The sequence below is a fragment of the Mirounga leonina genome, unplaced genomic scaffold (assembly GCF_011800145.1).
Source record: "Mirounga leonina isolate KUSES-001 unplaced genomic scaffold, KU_Mleo_1.0 Mir_53, whole genome shotgun sequence".
Classification (NCBI taxonomy): domain Eukaryota; kingdom Metazoa; phylum Chordata; class Mammalia; order Carnivora; family Phocidae; genus Mirounga; species Mirounga leonina.
Window position 1 is genome coordinate 39624723 of NW_023270807.1, and position 19282 is coordinate 39644004.

General features: G+C 39.2%; 1 protein-coding gene across 2 annotated transcripts in view; it reads left to right on the forward strand.

Annotated features, from left to right (window-relative positions):
* BCKDHB (branched chain keto acid dehydrogenase E1 subunit beta) overlaps window positions 1-7065 on the forward strand; it is a 213583-nt gene extending 206518 nt beyond the window's left edge. For both annotated transcript variants that reach the window (XR_004676677.1, XM_034991519.1), the window contains 2 exons: window positions 5153-5301; window positions 6775-7065. Coding sequence is in view for 1 of the 2 variants with exons in the window: in XM_034991519.1 (XP_034847410.1) it covers window positions 5153-5293 (141 nt within the window). In the remaining variant the exon portion in view is untranslated. The remainder of the gene's footprint in view (window positions 1-5152; window positions 5302-6774) is intronic.
* Window positions 7066-19282: the final 12217 nt, after the last annotated feature.

The following is a 19282-nucleotide window of genomic DNA, read 5'->3' on the forward strand; positions in this document are numbered from 1 at the left end:
CGGAGCGCCTGCTTCTCCCTCTCCCTCTGCCTTTCCCCCTGCTTGTGCACTCTCTCCCTCTCTCTCAAATAAATAAAATCTTAAAAACAAAAAAAACAAAAAAACAACTCTAATGGGGAGATGCGGTTAAGTGCTGAGAGATCTTGAATGATCCCATGAAAGCCCTGATCTATACACATTTACATATACACAGTATATACTCGATATTATGTTCACCAAAACACAGGACTAAATGCAGTACACTTAATTTTTAGAAACCTGTTGGTAATTTTAGTTTTCTTAAAACAATAACAGATCCTCTTGTAATTAATTTTTACTTACTGTCTCTTACCTGCTAAAAAATATCCAGGCTCTCTGTCCTCTGCAATCTCAACAAGACACTTAAAACTTTGTTTTGTTGCAGAAAATAGGCAAATAAAGAATTTATTTTGCTTGCATTTATGATTTTTATGACTTGGCATTATCATTTCAGATTGTCCGCTTCCTTTTCTGGTTAAAATATGCATAGCAACCCAGATAGCTAATATATAAACAATTTGAGTGATGCTTATTTAAATCATTTAGGCTAGCTCAAGAGGTTGCTGAGAATCGGGACCATCTGTTTATTGCTCTATGTGTTACTTCTAGGCTTAAGTGTGTGCTTTCACCTTCTTCACATTGTCTTAGCCTTTACCTTCCTGATATATACACGGAGGAGGTTTCTTAGACTCAATTTAACCCTTTATGCCTCTTGAGACTCTGTTCTAAAACCTTAATCCCAACCTGCCTTCTATTTTACCATTCCTTTTTATTTTAGTTTTTCCTGTCACTACTATCCTCAACAGTCACTTCGCAGATGAGTGACTAGGAACATGGGCTTTGTAGTCAGGTTAGAACCTCATCTGTGAAATGGAATATAATACCTACCTCATAGATTTGTGAGAATGATTAAACGAGATAAAATATAATTCATTACATACTATTCTGCTACATCCTAAGTACCAGTTACTATTATTAACATGTTTTAGAAAGAAAATTCTCATGACAAAAAGACATTCAGAAGTAAATTTCGAATACACTCGCCCCTCAAGTTTTTTTTTTTTTTTTGTGTGTGTGTGTGTGTGTACAGCTTCTGTAAGAAGAAACAGGTTGAACAAGGATGCCCTGTTTTGATGGTTGCTCAGAGAGACATATAGCGACACATAAGTCATTTGTATATGAAACAGTCCATTAGGAGATCGCTCTGTGCAGCTGCTTGACCCAAACATTTTTTTTCCTCAGTCTCTTTGAAAAAGCCTTAACACAAGTCCGTGGAAGGAATAACTTAAGTCTCTTTAATAATACTTCAGTTAGGGGCACCTGGGTGGCTCAGTCGTTAAGCGTCTGCCTTCGGCTCAGGTCATGATCCCAGGGTCCTGGGATTGAGCCCCACATCAGGCTCCCTGCTCAACGGGAAGCCTGCTTCTCCCTCTCCCACTCCCCCTGTTTGTGCTCCCTCTCTCACTGTCTCTCTCTCTGTCAAATAAATAAATAAAACCTTTAAAAAAATAATAATACTTCAGTTAGCAAAGCACTAAAATGTGAAACTGTTTCAATTGGTCAGGGCATATCCTTATAAAATGGAATCATAGTCCTCTGTTATGTATTTTTCTGTTGTCTTCCATGATTTTTTTAATTTGAATTCAATTAATCAACGTATAGTACATCCTTAGTTTCTTCCATGATTTTTCTAATATATTTTATATATTTATATACAGTACTTTAAAACCCTTTCATTTCACTTAATGTACAGTAATTTTTTCCAAATTAGGGAAATGCTACATATAAAGTTACAAAACTAACATAAAACAGTAACCTTTATTCACACAAGAAGATGATCCTGTACTCTTTTATGTCAGTGTCATTTAATTACAAAAGTAATCCTGTTTCATAAAAACTCAAACAATACATATAAAGTGTGCGGTAGAGTCCTTTCTTACCTCTTTGCTTCTCCTGACCTCAGAGGGTGACCACTGGTTATAGTTCAAGTGCGACCTTTCAGACCTTTTTCTATGCCCATGCAAACACACAGGTGTATCTTGTAAAGAGTGACTGTAACATTCTTGAGGAATTAGGAGCACTGCTATGTGGAGAAAAAGTTTGATGATGTTAGTTGTTATGTTAAAAGGATTCATTCTCACAAACACAGGCAGATCGTTTTGTTGTAGCCCAGCTTTCCAAGTTTGAAGGAGTACTATTTTATACCAGCTGTGAAGTCAAGGGCATTTAGTAAAATGTTTTACCTTTGATTTTCTGTACTTCGCAGTTTGACCATGGATAGTTTATGAAGAGTACAGTATTCAGGGAAGATGGGAAAACAGCCAGTGTCAACTAAAGTAATAAAACGGAGTTAATCCCATGTCAACAATTTAAATTCCTTTAAAATTACTTGTTGCAGTCAAGAAACAATGCACCAATCTGTCATTTTTTTTTTTTTTTTTTTAGCTTAGTAGTAGGTGGAATTTCTTAGGTGACTCTAAACCTTATATATCTAGTGTTCTCAAGTTATTCATGAAGATTTCCTGTTGAGAGGAAAAACCAGCATTTATTTGGCGTTTGACACTATAAATCACAGTGGTTATGGGGGCAGAGGGAGGTCCGTAAATGGCCACTTGGATCTCTTTGATGCTAATTTTTCCTGTTCCCAGGCCCTTTCTGCCCTGATATGCTTGCCACTTAAAAAAATATGCACAGAGGATAGGCAGTGAGCATCAGGATTCCTTCATGTAAAAATTTCTGCTCAAATGAAAATTTTAGAATACTACAATAGCCAAACTATGGAAACAGCCCAAGTGTCCATTGACTGATGAATGGATAAAGATGTGGTGCGTATATATATGTATATATATGTGTGTGTATGTGTGTGTATATGTGTGTGCGTATATATATGTGTGTGTATGTGTGTGTGTGTGTGTATGTATACACACACAGTGGAATACTACTCAGCCATAAAGGGAATGACATCTTGCCATTTGCCACAATGTGGATGGAGCTAGAGACTATAATACTAAGTGAAAGAAGTCAGTCAGAGAAACAAAGATAACCATATGATTTCACTCATATGTAGAAATTAAGAAACAAAACAAATGAGCAAAGAGACCAAAAAAAAGAGAGAGAGCAAAATCAAGAACCGGACTCTTAACTCTAGAGAACACCCTGATGGTCACCAGAGGGGAGGTGGATGGGGGGATGGGTGAAATAGGTGCTGGGGATTAAGGAGGGCACTTGCTGTAAGGAGTACCCAGTGTTGTGTGGAAGTGTTCAATCACTATGTTGTACACCTGAAATGAATATCACACTGTATGTTAACTGGAATTTAAATAAAAACTTAAACAAAATAAAGCATTGTGTAAAGGAACAAATTTAAATAAAATACAGTTAGGTAAAATATGTAAGGAAAGGTGGACCTCAAATCCTTTGTAAAGCAAGGTAATACAGAAAGTAGATGTATAAAAAACCTGAAGTTTTTTGCTGTTGCTGTTGGCTTTTTGTTTTGTTTTGTTTTGTTTTTAGTATAGTTGACACACAGTATTCCAGGTGTATGACTTAGAGATCTGACAAGTTTATATACTGGGCTATTTCAGCACAGGTGTAGCTACTGTCCGCCCATTACGTCGCTGTTACAGTATCGCTGACTGGGTTCCTTGTGCTCTGCTTTTTCTTCCCATGACTTAACTCATTCTATAGCTGGAGGCCTGTTATCTCCCTCTCCCTGTCACCCATTTTGCCCAACCCCCCACCCTCCTCCCCTCTGGCAACCATCAGCAAAAACCTAAGATTTTATATGAGGTAAGAGCTGGGAAGGGTAACATTAATACCATCTTCATAGGAACAGTTTAAAGATTTTATTTATTTGAGAGAGAATGAGATAGAGAGCATGAAAGAGGGGAGGGTCAGAGGGAGAAGCAGACTCCCCACCGAGCAAGGAGCCCGATGTGGGACTCGATCCCAGGACTCCAGGATCATGACCTGAGCCCAAGGCAGTCGCTTAACCAACTGAGCCACCCAGGCGCCCCCATAGTTTAATCACATAGCTCCCTTTAGATTTTTTTAAATTCTCTAAACATTTCATTTTCAAGTTTGAATTTGTCACCTGAATTTTTTTTTTTTTTCCTGCAGATAGTTTCCTGTAGGATTCCTCAAGTGTGGTTGGGATTTTACATTTTTGAACCAGAGCCCTGGCCTCATGGAGTTCATTGTCTCTCAGGAGAGACAGATAATTGGGCAACTACAGTTCAGTACTGTGAGAGCTCAGGGCAGAAACCCCTCTGTCAGTGGTGTGGGGTTGGGGAAGTGCCACCAGGGAAGGCTTCCCGGCAGAGGTGACTCCTAACATGATATCTGAGAGATGTGCACACACCAGTCAGGCAAAGAGCAACAGGCTTGGGCTGGGAATTGGCCAGGGAACCATCAGCATCTACCAAAGCCTGGCCATGAGAGAATCCAGAATACAGTTAAGTAACTGCTAGAAGTTCAGTCTGACTGTAGGGTAATTAGAAACATTTATTACGATAGTAATACTATCCATTGTATATAAAATTTGAAAAATACAGGAAACAAGAGAAAACATATGCCATCACTCATTTCCAGCTGCAGAGTTTCCTGTGAACGTTTTCTTACGGTTTTGTCATGCCTTACATTTGTATTTACAGGACAACACGTTTGGTATGCTCCCAGGGCAGCTTAAACCAGAGCTGTGTATGGAGGCATAAATGCATGCGTGTATGAAGACATTTTATTTTTTTTAATTTTCTTTTTAAAGTTTTATTTATTTATTTGAGAGAGAGAAGGCGAGCATGGGGGGGGAGGGTCAGAGGGAGAAGCAGACTCCCCGCGGAGCAGGGAGCCCGATGCGGGACTCGATCCCGGGACTCCAGGATCATGACCTGAGCCGAAGGCAGTCGCCTAACCAACTGAGCCACCCAGGCATCCCTGTATGAAGACATTTTAAATAAAATTGGGATCATGCCAAACATGCTGTGTTACTTTATTTTTTAACTTTTTTTTTTTACATTACAAAATACTTACTTATTTTAATGCCCTTGGATAGAATTACATTTCAAGTGGAAATGTTTCATCTCTGTGAATAAAAAGAAATATTCTTGAAGTGAGCTATCTGTATTCTTCTCTGCAGGAAGAATGTTTCCTGAACCTAGAGGCTCCTATATCAAGAGTATGTGGGTATGACACACCGTTTCCTCATATTTTCGAACCATTCTACATCCCAGACAAATGGAAATGCTATGATGCCCTTCGAAAAATGATCAACTATTGATCATATTGGTAAGTCAGCCCTGCATTTTGGCAAAGCTGGCATATATCACATGACTGTTCCGTTAACCGAGAGCCACGGTCATCAGTGCATTGGCAATTTCCAGAACAAAGTGGATTGAAGAAAAGACATTGAAATTTATAGTGGTATATTTACATATAATAGAAACACATCAGGTATATGTTTATCTGAAATCTATAAACCATGCATGCGTATATTAACATTGAGTAATCAAATATACCTTACTCCACTCTTCCAACTTTACCCTCATTTCTGTATATTTTTATCAGCCATTGTTCATGAATTAGGTTAATTTCTGTTATTTAAAAATGGTCCTTTGAGCACCATTGGTTTGGACTCCAGTGAATTTAAACTATATGATGATCCGTAACATGAAATTTGCCTTTATATTATCTAAAAATAGGTTTGTTGAGCAGAAAGCCTATTTATTGTGTATAGGGAAGTTTTTACTTAAAAGAAAAATCCAGTACCACCACCATTTCCAGAATCCTTTTTGGCAAGTGAATGTTTTTAAATTGTGGATAATAAATGACATTTATTTATTATGATTTTTCTATGCTTATCTGCCTCTTCAGCGGTGTTATTCTAGCAAAAAATGAATATCATTAAAAACTGTTTAGTTTTCAGGTTTTAATATAGAAAGAAGTTGCTATCACTGACACTGCTTTATTTTATCTTGGCATTTTTGAAATGCATAGGTAGGATAAAATTTTACATTTAATATTTTAATATTAACATGTGATATTTACATTTTAATATCTAGATTGTCTAAAAAATAGTAATAAGAATACATTTTGAAGAACTGCCATCTTTCAAAGAAAAAGGAAGAATAGGCTCTGTGTAATAACATAAGCCCACACTTTTTAAAGATAAGAAATATTGTAATCCTTGCATTCTATGTCTGAGGAGTAAACCTAGCCCATCGAAAACCAGAGAGATACCTTTAAATTTGTACAGATAGAGAAAATAATGCCCCCCCCCGTTTGCCACTATGACCCCCACATTTTTTGCAGTTCTATTTTGAGAAAGTTGCAGATGTAAGTTTGGGCCATTAGTCCACACATCCTTGGTATTCTCTCAGACATACTGAGGGAAATGCTGTGTATCTGGTGTCCTCTTAATGTCTGTGAAAGCAACTGGCTTCGACAGTAAGTCACACTTAGGACTAGTTAGAGGAATACCATCTCTTTTGTCCATCTTCTTCTTTCCGTGGACTGTCCCTAATGGACAGTCAAGGTAATAATAACGTGTGGCTATAGAGTTTAGGTGCTGGTTTAAATTTGGATATATAATTCTTTTTAAACATAAAAAATATTTAAACCTATTGAAAACATGATAAAAGAATAGTTTTTCTATGCTTTAAGTGAAATATGGCATTAAGGAAAAGAGTCATGCAATTAAAAAATCTATACTTAATTCATGGTGGCCACAATGTCTATAATTGTTATTAATTTCTTTTACAGAAAAACTGGAAGATTGTGACTAGACACGGAAATATTTTTCTGAAAATTCTTTTTATTTCCTCAGACTTCTCTCTTCTTGAAAATAGAGTTTTTATGAACTGGACCACCATGGATATTGGCTGAAAATTTTTAATTAGTTATTGTATTAACACATATGAATTGATAATTTCCATTAAGAGTGTCTGATTAACTTTTTAAAATGCTTCACTTGGTAGTCTTATAAATTCCATTTAATTACATCTGTAAATATTGGGCATGGGGCAGTATTCAATAAAGCAAAATCAGATTGTCCTCAGGTTGTGTGTCTTTTTTTTCATTAGCTAAAAGAATCTTCATCAGAGTAATAGATTAACTTGTTAATTAAATCTGAATGAAAGTGAAATGCTTAGAAATGCTGATTTTCAGCTTCATTATATTTAGTGTAGTTCTTTATGGCTAAGACGGTTGTATGTTGATGGAACTTCTGGGATATTTTTCCTGGTTCTTCCCTCTTGTCTCAACAAGATGCATTGATGGGGTTGCCTAGGTGACTCAGTCGTTAAGCCTCTGCCTTCCGCTGGGGTCATGATCCCGGCGTCCTGGAATCGAGCCCCGCATCGGGCTCCCTACTTAGCGGGGAGCCGGCTTCTCCCTCTCCTCCCAGCTCGTGCTCTCCCTCGCTATCTCTGTCCTTCTCTCTCTCTCTCTCAAATAAATAAAATATTGAAAAAAAAAAAGATGCACTGATGGACATACTCACTTTTTCTCATGGTGGGGCAGGACCATCCTTGCTGCCTCTCTTCCTAATTTTGGTAGATGGACAGCATGAGCCTGTCTTTTGTTATAAAGTTGCCAAGCTTTTGCTACAGCTATATATATTTTGCCATGATGTTGCAAAGGAGAGATCTTTTTCCATGTTCTTTCTATTATTTGTAGATAAAAAGAAAAATAACATTAGCAGCATCAAAAGGCCCTGGCAGGACTCCTGTGTGGCTCAGTCAGTTAGGTGTCTGCCCTGGGTCATGATCCTGGGGTCCTGGGATAGAGTCGCGCCTCCGGCTCCCTGTTCCGCGGGGAGTCTGCTTCTGTCGCTGCCCCTCCTCCCAATCGTTCTCTCATTCTCTGTCTCTCCAATAAATAAATAAAATCTTAAAGAAGAAAAGGGCCCTGACAAGAGGAAGCCTCTGGGTTGGGTACATTGCCAGGGCCCCTCATTTCTTAATCTGCCTCTTCTGCCCTTCATTTGAGTTTGAGACAGGCCTGAACAGCCTCAGGAATCCCTCCGCAGGACGCCTCATCTCTGGGGGCTTGGCCCTCCCAGGTGGTGCTAGCCAGTCTGCCACCCCTCCTATAGATTCCAGAAAGTTTGTTCTCACCAGTTCCAGCAGAAAGATCCACCTCCCTAAAAATCAGAGAAACAGGGTCATAGAGTGTTTTCCTTTCTCTATAAAGACCAAATGGATATTTTCTTATGATTACAAATGTTCATTTTACTTTTTATTTATTTATTTATTTATTTATTTATTTATTTATTTATTTATTTATTAAGATTTTATTCATTTATTTGACAGAGAGAGACACAGTGAGAGAGGGAACACAAGCAGGGGGAGTAGGAGAGGGAGAAGCAGGCTCCCCGCCGAGCAGGAAGCCCGATCGGGCTCAATCCCAGGACCCTGGGATCACGACCTGAGCCGAAGGCAGACACTTAACGACTGAACCACGCAGGTGCCCCTATTTTACTTTAAAACTACAACTTAAAAAGCTGCGGTCTGTTTATTTTTATCAGATATTTGGAGGATACAGAAATCTACAGTAATATTTGTAGATTGCCAGAAACTTGGAGGTAAAGTAAATGCACTTTATCACAGATGCTGTATAGCAATGGGCTGAAATAAAGAACCAGCGCACTTGTTATGGTAAAAATAAAGCCCTGTCCTTGGTTTAAAAATAGAAACACCTGTATATTAATAGAATTGGGAAAAGATGTACTTGTCAGCAACAAGTCTGGATAACGTTTAGGGAATCCGGTTGGCTTATGATACGAGACATTCTGAGTTTAAAATGCCAAAACTCAGTATGAGCCTTGACTTTTCTTCACTATCCACAAAAGTCATGAGGCATCCTTGCAGGGAACTCTTCACTTACGTGGTCAGTCTAGCAGAGCAGGAAATAGGCAGTATTCAACATCGGGGCCTTAATGGGTTCTTTTGAACATATTTGTTTCAGCTGGACTTACTTTTTTAGTGGCTATTATTTATGATTTTAGTTAAAGTTACTTATTTTAAGTTAATTACCAAAGATATCTTTTTAATACTATTTTTTCTATTCATCTGTTCCTGTAAGAATTTTCCCTTAGCTATTTTATTTTCCATTCCTCTGTTTTGAAATAGCAAGCATGAGGACAACTGTGGGGAGTGTCTGTGCACTCAGTGCCTGAGTTCTAAGGCATTTCCCCCTTCCAGTTAGCCCTGCAGGGCCCACCAGTAAACACCCTTTTCCCTTTGAAAGTACTTACAATTAATATTAAATTCAATCTATGGTGCAGGATGTACATGTACATCTAAATAATTGTCCTAAGTATATTTTCTTTACATGAAGCAAATGTTCCATATTGTGAAAATAAGAACATTGAAATGAGGAGACCCCCCAGGGGATGTTAAGTGAATTTGTAGAAGTTCTGAATCTCCAGGACTCCCAGCTCAGCACAGGAAGCCTGCTCCCTGGGACAACATCGATATGTAAGTAAAGGTAATCTTCTACACTTCAAATTTCCAATTCCTTTAGGAAGAAAAACCATGATCTAACATCTGTGTTCTATACAACTGATAGATATCATCCACATTATGTGAACAGACCTAGATACATTAGAAAAAGAAAGGCAACACAAGATCGAGAAAATGACCTCAATTCAGTCCCTTAGGTTTAAGTCACATGATCTAGACACTCTGAGTAAGAATTCTGAGAAGACATCCCATAGAGGGTCCACATTTGGTTTAGTGAAATCCCTTTCCCATCAGCTTGCCTGTGGTGGACATGCGTGGTTTCCAGGGGCCTGGCATCCCTACCCCCACCTTCTAGTAATAGAGCTAATGTTTGTTTGAGAACATTTGTTGAGAACTCCCTCCTCACTGCATGCGGCTCTGGAGGGGCTGCCAACCTCCGTGCTGTTAGCACGAGCTGCAGAGATGGCCCTGGCCCAGCCTGGTCAGATGCCTCAGAATGGAACGTCAGGTTACCCATGCAGAAACAAAACTCGGCCTCCACCTTGTCAATGACACTCAGCTCTAAAAGATTGGTTCTCAAACTTTTACCTCTTCCCAGTATACCTGAGGATATACCTGATAGGTGTTAACCAGCTAGCACAGCGTTGACTTGAGCAGAAACTCTTGGCTGAGGGGTGAGAAGCATGACCCCAAAGCCATCCTGTCAGAATTTCCAGAGAGACGTGAGGTTTGGAGAGTCTGATACACCCTCATAGGCCATCCAGTTTGGAAAGAAGTAGAAAATATTCATACGTGGGCAAAGATTTAGAAACCCTGATACCTGATACCTCCCTGAATATCATAAAGATACTTGCCAGGAAAATGAGAAATAAAATAAGTCAAGAATGAGGAAATCATAGCTGGGAAGGACTGGAAGTACAAATGGAAACAAGTTAAATAAAAAGATATATATCTAAAATAATTGTCTTAACTACGCTTTTTATGTGAAACAAATGGTTCCATATTGTAAAAATAAGAAAATGGTGGTGATAATAAATATGACTTAAACTGACAAAGATTAGAGTAGTAGATTTGCCAAGAGGAATTCAAAAGTGCCAAATTCTTCATTTTCAGTAAAGAGAAGCATAACTTTATTATCCCGCTGTTAATCTTGAAAGTTTAATATTGATTTTTAAATGCTTCGAAAATAAAATTAATCACTAAGGATTGAAAGCAGCATATGTATCTGTTATATCATTATGTAAACCATCTACACTATACTTATTAATTCATTCCCCAAACATTTAGTGGATACTTGTTATGGGCCAGGCACTGGGCTAGATCCTAAGATACAAAGTTAACTAAGAAACATGCCCTGCAAAGAAAATGGGAAAAAGTGTTTAAAGAGCAAGGAAAGAAAAATAGGAAAAAGCAAGGCCAAACAAAACAATTATGACCATAAATATAATGGGGTAAATTCCCTAGTTAAAAAGGAAAAACCTAGAGTGGGTTAAGAAACAAAATCCTGTTAAAAGCTCTTTACTAGGAAGGGTCTTGAAATAAGTTGACCTAGAGAGGTTGAAATTTGAAAATGAACAAATAAAATTAGGCAAAAATAAATATGAAAACAACAAATGTGGCAGAATTCATATCAGACCAAAGACAAGAGAAAAAAGTATGCAGTCAATAGTAACAAAAGGAATATATTACAAGGAAGATATAACAGTTAAATTCTTTGTTCTAAGTGCGTAATATTAAAATGTAAGCAGAACTTTAGTAGATACAGAGGATGTGGATAGAAGAGTCGTAGACGACAACTTTGTCACCCCACTATCAGTCTGATAGTTGAAGTAGATAAGAATAAGAAATAGGGTTGAGTCAACAGAAATATATTTTAACCTTTGTCCTCATAAACAGAGACTATATCATCTTTTAAAGCATACACGGTAGTTAAAATAATTGAGCATATATTAAGGTACACAGAAAAATAACAGTAAATTCCCCAGAGTATTAAAAGGCACCATGTTTTTTGACCACATCCCAAATTAATAAGTATTTCCAGCTACTTAGAATGAAAAATGTATCCAGCTGTGGAACCCAGGAGGAAATGTAAAACAATTACAAAATATTTAGAACTTAAGATCATTGATGTGCTTCAGCCAAGATTGTACTCTGAGGTAAATTCATAGACTTTAAATCTTTTCAAGAGAAAGGGAAAAAAACAAATTATAAGAATAAAGGAGGAAGAAGCACAAGAATCATGAAAAAAATAAAATAGAATACAATAAAATAAAAAGTAAATAAAGGCAGAAAGTTCCAAATGACAAAAAGTATAAGATCAAAGTTATGTTTTCATAAAAATGGAAGTTTTTCTTTCATTTTATAATGCCTGTATCCTGTGAGGGTGGATTACATTACCTGTATTTTTATGGAATTATGATATCAGCAAAGAAAAGCCATGTTAATGGCTGTGCCTATGTCAGTGAATACTGTTATGGTTCTTTGTTTGATGCGGTGGCGGCGGGGGGAGTTATTTAGCAAAACCTAATCATTAGTACTGATGAGCAAACATCTTTGTTTTTAGGATATTTTATTCCATCACTTTACGAAAATAATTATTAAGGTCTTGTTTTGCTAAAAGTCCTTCAGTTTCCTGCTGAGGCCACGTTTCTACCATAAATATTTTATTTACTCTAAGTCTTCAGAAGATACAGTGACTAAAGAATTAGAATAATAATAATCGTTATTATTTTTAGCTTTTGAAGCTTTAATGTAGATAGGATTTCTGATAGGCTTTTTACAAATACTGAAAGTAGCTTCCAGGCCCTCTTCTTTTAAGGATCTTTGGAGATTTGTAAGAACTACAGATTTGAAGACTGCAGTTACCATCCAAGGAGGACGAAAATTCAGTGACTTCCACAAAATAATTAATATGAAATTACAAGTCCTGATGATTCTTATTTACTTTCTCACAAAATGCTCCATAGTTTTTTTTTTAAGATTTTATTTATTTATTTGAGAGAGAGAGAGTGCATAGTGAGAGAGAGAGAGCGCACAAGCACGAGCAGGGGGGAGAGACAGAGGGAGAGGGGAGAAGAGGCTCCCCAGCAAGCAGGGAGCCCAATGTGGGACTCGATCCCAGGACCCTGGGCTCATGACCTGAGCCGAAGGCAGACGCTTAACTGACTGAGCCACCCAGGTGCCCTCCATAGAATTTTAAAAAGACACAAAAAGCATTTTTGTATTTAGATAAGCCTTTTAAAATATAAAGTAGGCCCACAAAGCAGTGTGACAGGTTTTCTTCTGTCACTTGTAAACTCTAGAGAAGGCAATCCTCAGAACCCTAGATGTGCTGTCGAAATCTCTTCATTTACAATCAGGATGAACTGCGTCCAACCCGGAGTCAAGAGACTTGGGACCCAGCTGCCATCCTGCATGGTGTGATCCCAAACCAGTCTCTCAACTTCTGGATAGCAGAAGCCCCGTCACAGGATGAAAGGGGCTGACTGAGGTCATCCTGAAGATCTCTTCCAGCTCTGTTATTTTGTAATGTGATGAAATTGGACTGACATGTTCCAAGGTGCTTGGGGTTAGGGATGTTAGAACCTATATCCAATGTACAGTACTTTCAAAATTCTTACTTCTTTTTTGAGCTCTGTTCTTCAATTTATTCATTTTTCCATGTTCTTCCATGCACTGAAATATATTTTCCTATTTAACAGCCTCTTCATGAATAGCAATTAAGAAGCTTCTCAAGGATGTACGTCTCATAACTTGCTTTTTTTTTTGTTTTGTTCGGTTTTTTCGACTTGCTTTAATTTCTCCAAGATCTCTTTTGCACTTATGGATGCTAACAGCTTCACCACTTCTTCACGAGATTTACCACCCTTATCCCAAACTACGTCACTCTTCCAGAACACCCAGACCTTGGAAAGGACCTAAGGGAGGAAGTGATCTCTCTGGTTCCTTGCTCTGGCTTCTTACCCTTGTGTGGCCACCAGTTTTCTGAGGCATCTCCGTGCCTAAGGGGAGCTGGGTGGAGACAACTAGAATGATTATTTTTGAAATGTTTTCTTGATCATTTGAAACATCTACCTACTTGTTATACTGGGATCCCCGCTCCCCCCGCCCCCTCCGACATCCATAATGTTTTATTGGTTCCACAGAGGCGGGAAGTTTGGGTCTGTTCGTTTCCTGCCAATTCTGCAGAGCCTAGAATAGTGTCTGATCTAGTCTCTCAATATGTTGCTGAACTAACAGATGAAGGGAAATGCAGGCCTATACTTGAATTAGACCTTATATCTGGAAAGCACTTAGGTCCAGAGGCCTCTGGGTAGTGTAGACATTTAGAGATATTTAATAGCATTTGATATTTTATGGGGGTATAGCTCAGGGGTAGAGCATTTGACTGCATTTGATATTTTATACCAGTTGATATTTCATTTCTTAAGGAATTACGGGAACAGAAACAGTCCTTCGTGTAGGACTAGACCTCAAGGGTCCCCAAAAGGTGAGCATTGTTTCTATATATTGAGGCCTGTTTCTTCATACAGCTTTTAAAGCCGTGTATTTCTTTAAGTGGTCCTATGACAATATTGTACATTAAACTGTATATGCAAACAGACAAACCAGAATAGAATTCTCATTCAAAACTGTTAATTTGGGGATGATGAGATTGTCAGTAGTTTTCCTTTATTTTCTTAATTTCCATTCTTATAGTCACAAATGAAAAGTCATCCTGGCTCAGAGTTATCCTCCCAGTGGCCCTATCTATGCTGTAAGCCCCCTTCTTGTGGTTGGTAGTCTGCAGACATGAGGTTGGGTCCGTGGTAGGACGCCATTTTTTTGGCCACAACAGCTGGTTGAGGGATGGAAGGGGGCCAAAATTGGGCCAATCAGAGCCCTTCTTCGGGATTTTTCAAACAAATAGTTCTGGACAGATATTATTCTGGAGGGACCGATAGCTACCTTCTCTATGGAGGAAGGCCATCTTTATCCACAGAAGAACAGAACCCATGTCCTGAGGCAAGCTACAGCACAAGATGGAGTCCATCCTGACCAGATTTCAGTCTCTAGAATCCATCACCCCGAAGGCCAGCTCCACTTCTGCCATGTTCAGCCTTATGGTTTAGTCTTCCTTTCATTCTGTGAGGAATTACCCCTGGATCTTTCCAATAAACTATCTTTTTCTTTGTTCTAAGTTGAATTTTGGTTGCTTGCAACCAAAAGCATTCTAATCCAATCATTCTAAATGCTTTGAAATATATTCAGTTTGACAGAAGAAAGTCCACTTGTTTTTAATAAAATATACTTGGAGAGAATCCTCCACCTTTGGGACTAGTCTATGGATTGATTGTGCTTGATTTTTTTCTTATCTACCACATGCAAATTAGCTGCAGCTATTGTTGTATTAATGTCAAGTGTCTTAGCCATAAAACAAGTGAATTCAGATTTTTAGCTTAAGACGTTGAATGGCTGCAGCCTTCCCTTAGGCCAGGCAAATGAGTAGTTCCACAGCATCTGTCTTTCAGAAGACGTGCTCTTTGGGGCTTATTCATATAAAGTTCTTTATTGAAGTCATGAGACCTTAGAACCATTGTTAAATTTACCCATATGACTGAAAAACAGCCCTGGGGAATTTTCAGAGAACTTTAACATGCTTATTGTCAGTCCAATAGCAGTTTCTTTTTTGAGAACACTTTGTGCAAATTCCTTATATTTACTTTCCTTCCATGGAATCATAAGTTTACTTTCACCCTTCATCTTTCATGTGAAATATTTCAGAGAGGTTAGAGAACAATGTAGTGAATGTGTGTACCTTCCACCTAACACAAAAATCGTAAAGTCTTTCCGAGGCTCCCCTAACCCAGAGGGAAACGTAAAGCCCTATTCATAGTAACAAGAAGTGTTGCAAACGATTCGGTCCCAACTGCTAGACAGCCTCACAAAGGTTTCCCTGTTTGGGGGAATTGCTGGAGGGCTGCTTTGCAACAGTCACTTGAGCAGCCACGAGGAGCCCATGCTTCTCCGGCTCTGGATCCAGGCCCCCGCAGAAACTGCTGCTGCCAGCAACTATGGAAGCCTCCTCGGGGCTGCTCCGGCCACAGGGGCCACCTGCAGCTAGCACGCACTGCCCTGAATCCCCACTCAAGGCCCCTCATGGGGACCACGTGTAGGGGTGGATGCTACTGCTGCTATTCTTCATGGGGACCCCGGAGCGGTGACAGGGCTCTGTTCTCCCCGGAAGCAGGAAAATCTCTCCTCTCCGGCTGAGATACACGGCTCGCGAGGTAGTGTGGCTTTGTGCTCCCAGTGGCTCATGGCTATTTGGTGAAACAGATCAGTTGTACTTAGAACCTCTGACGCTCTCCGGGGCTCAAGCCCTGTTACTCATCTAGGTCTGGTGCCCCAGCTCTCTCTGCTCTAAGAAGAGGCTTCTGCACAGGGCTCCTTCATTTCTCAGGACACACAGACCATCAGCCAATTTGCCCAGCAGTCCTACAGACCAGAGCAAGCATACTCTAGTCCTAACTGGGTGTACTCGTCCAACGAAAGACCTCATGTCTATCGTATTTATTTGATGTTATGTGCACAGTAACCATTTTCATATAGATTATGGGAAATTTGCCTGGGAGAAAAAGGAGCAACAGTGGCTTGTGATTTATGGTACATCTGTATGATTAGATACAATGTAGAATTTGCAAGTAATGATTTTGAAAATTACATAGCAACATGGAAACATATTATATACTTTTAAGTGGAAAAATGAGGATGCAGAATTATATGTATATTATAATTACAACTATTATTACTTACGATTTTTTTTACATAGGAATAGAGAACATAACAGCAGTATTAAAGTGAGGACCAAGAGTTATAATAAAAGAGAATTTCTTTTTTAGCGTATTTACTGCAAAGTAATAAAATACTGAATATATACTTTAGTAAACTTAGCAAATATTAAGCATTGCATTACTGTCCTATTCTTTAAAACCTGGTCCCTGAGCATCAGTACTAAAGAATATTTTTTGTCCATCTGATTACTGCCAGAACCTGAAATAAATAAAAAACATTGTTTTTTTTCCTCACTCTCTCTCTCTCTCTCTCTCTCTCTCTCACACACACACACACACACACACACTCCACAAATGATTTGTTAGGTAAACTTTGAAGGAAAAGTTAAAAAAGAAATCACCTTCTACAGCACTGTACTAATGCGTTTGTAAAGTTTTGACCTTTTTAAGATGTCTTAGAGTTTGTTAGGGTCACAGCAGAAAAATGATGTCGCATTCAAAGGTTTTTACTGAATAGAGTTTTATAATAAAGGGACTATTTACAAAGGTATGAGCAGATGCCAGGAACTGGGAAGGAAGAGTGAAGCGCCTAGAGTAGCCACTCTGGGAAGTCACCCTGGCCCAAAGGACGAAGGGGGAAGGAACGGTCCGGGATCCTGGTGAGAGCTAAAGCCATGGAGGCAGGGCTGCCTGATGAGAGGCAAGAGATGTGGCCACAGAAAGACAGAAGGCTGTTCCAACAGCGTGAGGGGAGAAGAGAGTACATATCCTGGTCTCTTCTACCTCCCGATGGCCTCCCGGTGCTCCCCATGGCCAAACTCAATTGTGAGCCAAAAGGGCACCATAGCCTGGATGCATTCACTTGAAGTCAGCCTCTCTGAAAACAGAGCAGGACAAAAAAAGGGTAGAGGATGGATTTAGGGAAGTGAAGGGAAAATAATTGGCACAAGGAGCCCACAGCTATGCTCCGTCAGAGACAGCCAGGTAGATAGATACCTGTTAAACTACAAGCTTATTGTTTTTGAAGCTGGTGAACATGTAGGTTCTTCTTAGTCATGCCACCGTTTCCTGGGGTGGGGGCTAGGTTATGATGGCTATGTGTTCTCCTGGTGGAAATGTGTGGCATTTATATCTACATCCTGGATTTGCAATGATATTCTGTGAGTCCTCAGTCTTACTGGCAAAAGTCTGGACTGGGTGCAAAGCTGCCACACAGAACTGTCCTGTGCTTACTTCTGTTTTCTGGGTCCACGTTTTTTCTTTCTTTTTTCATTTTGTAGGAGCATATCATAGATTCCTTAGAAAAATCTCAATTTTCTGAGATCTTTGATGTCAGAAAATGACCTTGCTCTAAACTTTGACTAATAGTTTGGCTGAGTGTAAAATTTTAGGCTAAGAAACATTTTTGTCTCAGAATAATTAAGGCATTGCATAATTTTCTTCTCACACTTTTCTAAGTCTCTTATTATTTCTCTCAAAATTTGTCTCCTTGTCAGACTTCTAGGGCTATTTCCTTAACCTCTTCTAACCTTCTTTATGTTATTTGTATTTTGGCCAACTTTTTTTAACCTTTGTTCATCTCTCACAGCACCCTCTTATTTAAAGCCTGCCATATATGTATGTATGTGCATATATGTATGTATACACATAAGTATACATATATACACTCATGTGGGTGTTGTCTTCATTTCTCAGGATGTACGTTAGAGCTGTGGCTTTTTTAGAAGTTTTATTGTGTTTCCTGAATGAGATTGTTATCTCCAGTTCCACTTTTCTGTTTATTCTGTCTTTTGTCTTATGTACAGTGATTTCTAGTTGTTTTCATTCAAGGCCAAGGCATCAATAGCTGTTTTGGATTGTGGTATATCCATACAATGGAATATTATTGAACCCTGAAAATGAATGAAGGTCTGATATATGCTGCAACGTGGATGAATCTCTGGAATGTTATGCTAAATAAGAGAAGTCAGAGACAGAAGGTCACATGTTGTATGATTCCATTTATAAGGAATATCCGGAATAGATAAATCCATGGAGACCAAATGCACATTGGTGGGTGCCAGGGGCTGGAAGAAGGGGAGAATTGGGGGGAAAGTGCTTTATGGGTAAGGGGGTTTTATTTTGGAGCGTCAGAAATGCTTTGCAACTAGATAGTGGTGCTGGTTGCATAACATAACATTGCAAATGTACTAAATGCCACTGAATTGTTCACTCTAAAATGGTTAATTTTATGTTATATGAATATCACCTCAGTAAGTTGTTTGGTTTTTTTAAGTCGACAGGACAAACTGGGGGTGTAGGTGTGTGGCAAGCGGTGGCCTTCATTTCTGGGTGATTAGGCAGAGAGCCTCCCACTTTGAGAGGGCTCAACATTGCTGGTACATGAAAACATTGTCTCTGGGGTTTTTTCCCCAGAAAAATGTTCTAATCTGCCACCTACAGGGTAGCAGCCTAGTTCACTAAGTGCTGGCTCTGGGGTCTGGATGTAACATTAAGTTCCATGTTTTTCACCTTGTGCATTTTCTATTCTTGGTCTGAGCCAGATTTTCCTGGTCCCAAAGGCTCTTCCTCTCAGTTTTTCCACAGAGAAACCTCTGGCCTCCATGGGGCAATAGACACCTTGTTCTCATGGGAGTGAGGGGAGGGAATCCCTTGGGTTTTTTCCTCTTGCCTCAACCCTGCTGTGCGCCACACTCGGACCCTCCCAGGGTCTTGGCATAGCCAGTCATCCTCCTCCCCTTGGATGGCCCTGGTCTCCACTGTCTCTTCCCCCTGTGACACAGCTCCTCTCCCTGATTTTATTCTTCTGGCAACGTGCTCATGTCTTCTCTCCTGTTTTCTTTGTCATTGGGTTTATACCTTAAAAAAATTTCTCTCTTCATTATCATTTTCATGCCATCCCGGGAAGGATGTTGTTCAATAGGCTAGTTTAACTGGAAGCTTGTATGTTTGTTTGTTTTTAAACCTGTCAGGGGAAATTTTAATCCAGAAAGAAAAAAAAAATCCTGCCCAATTGTCAGCTCTAAAGTACGC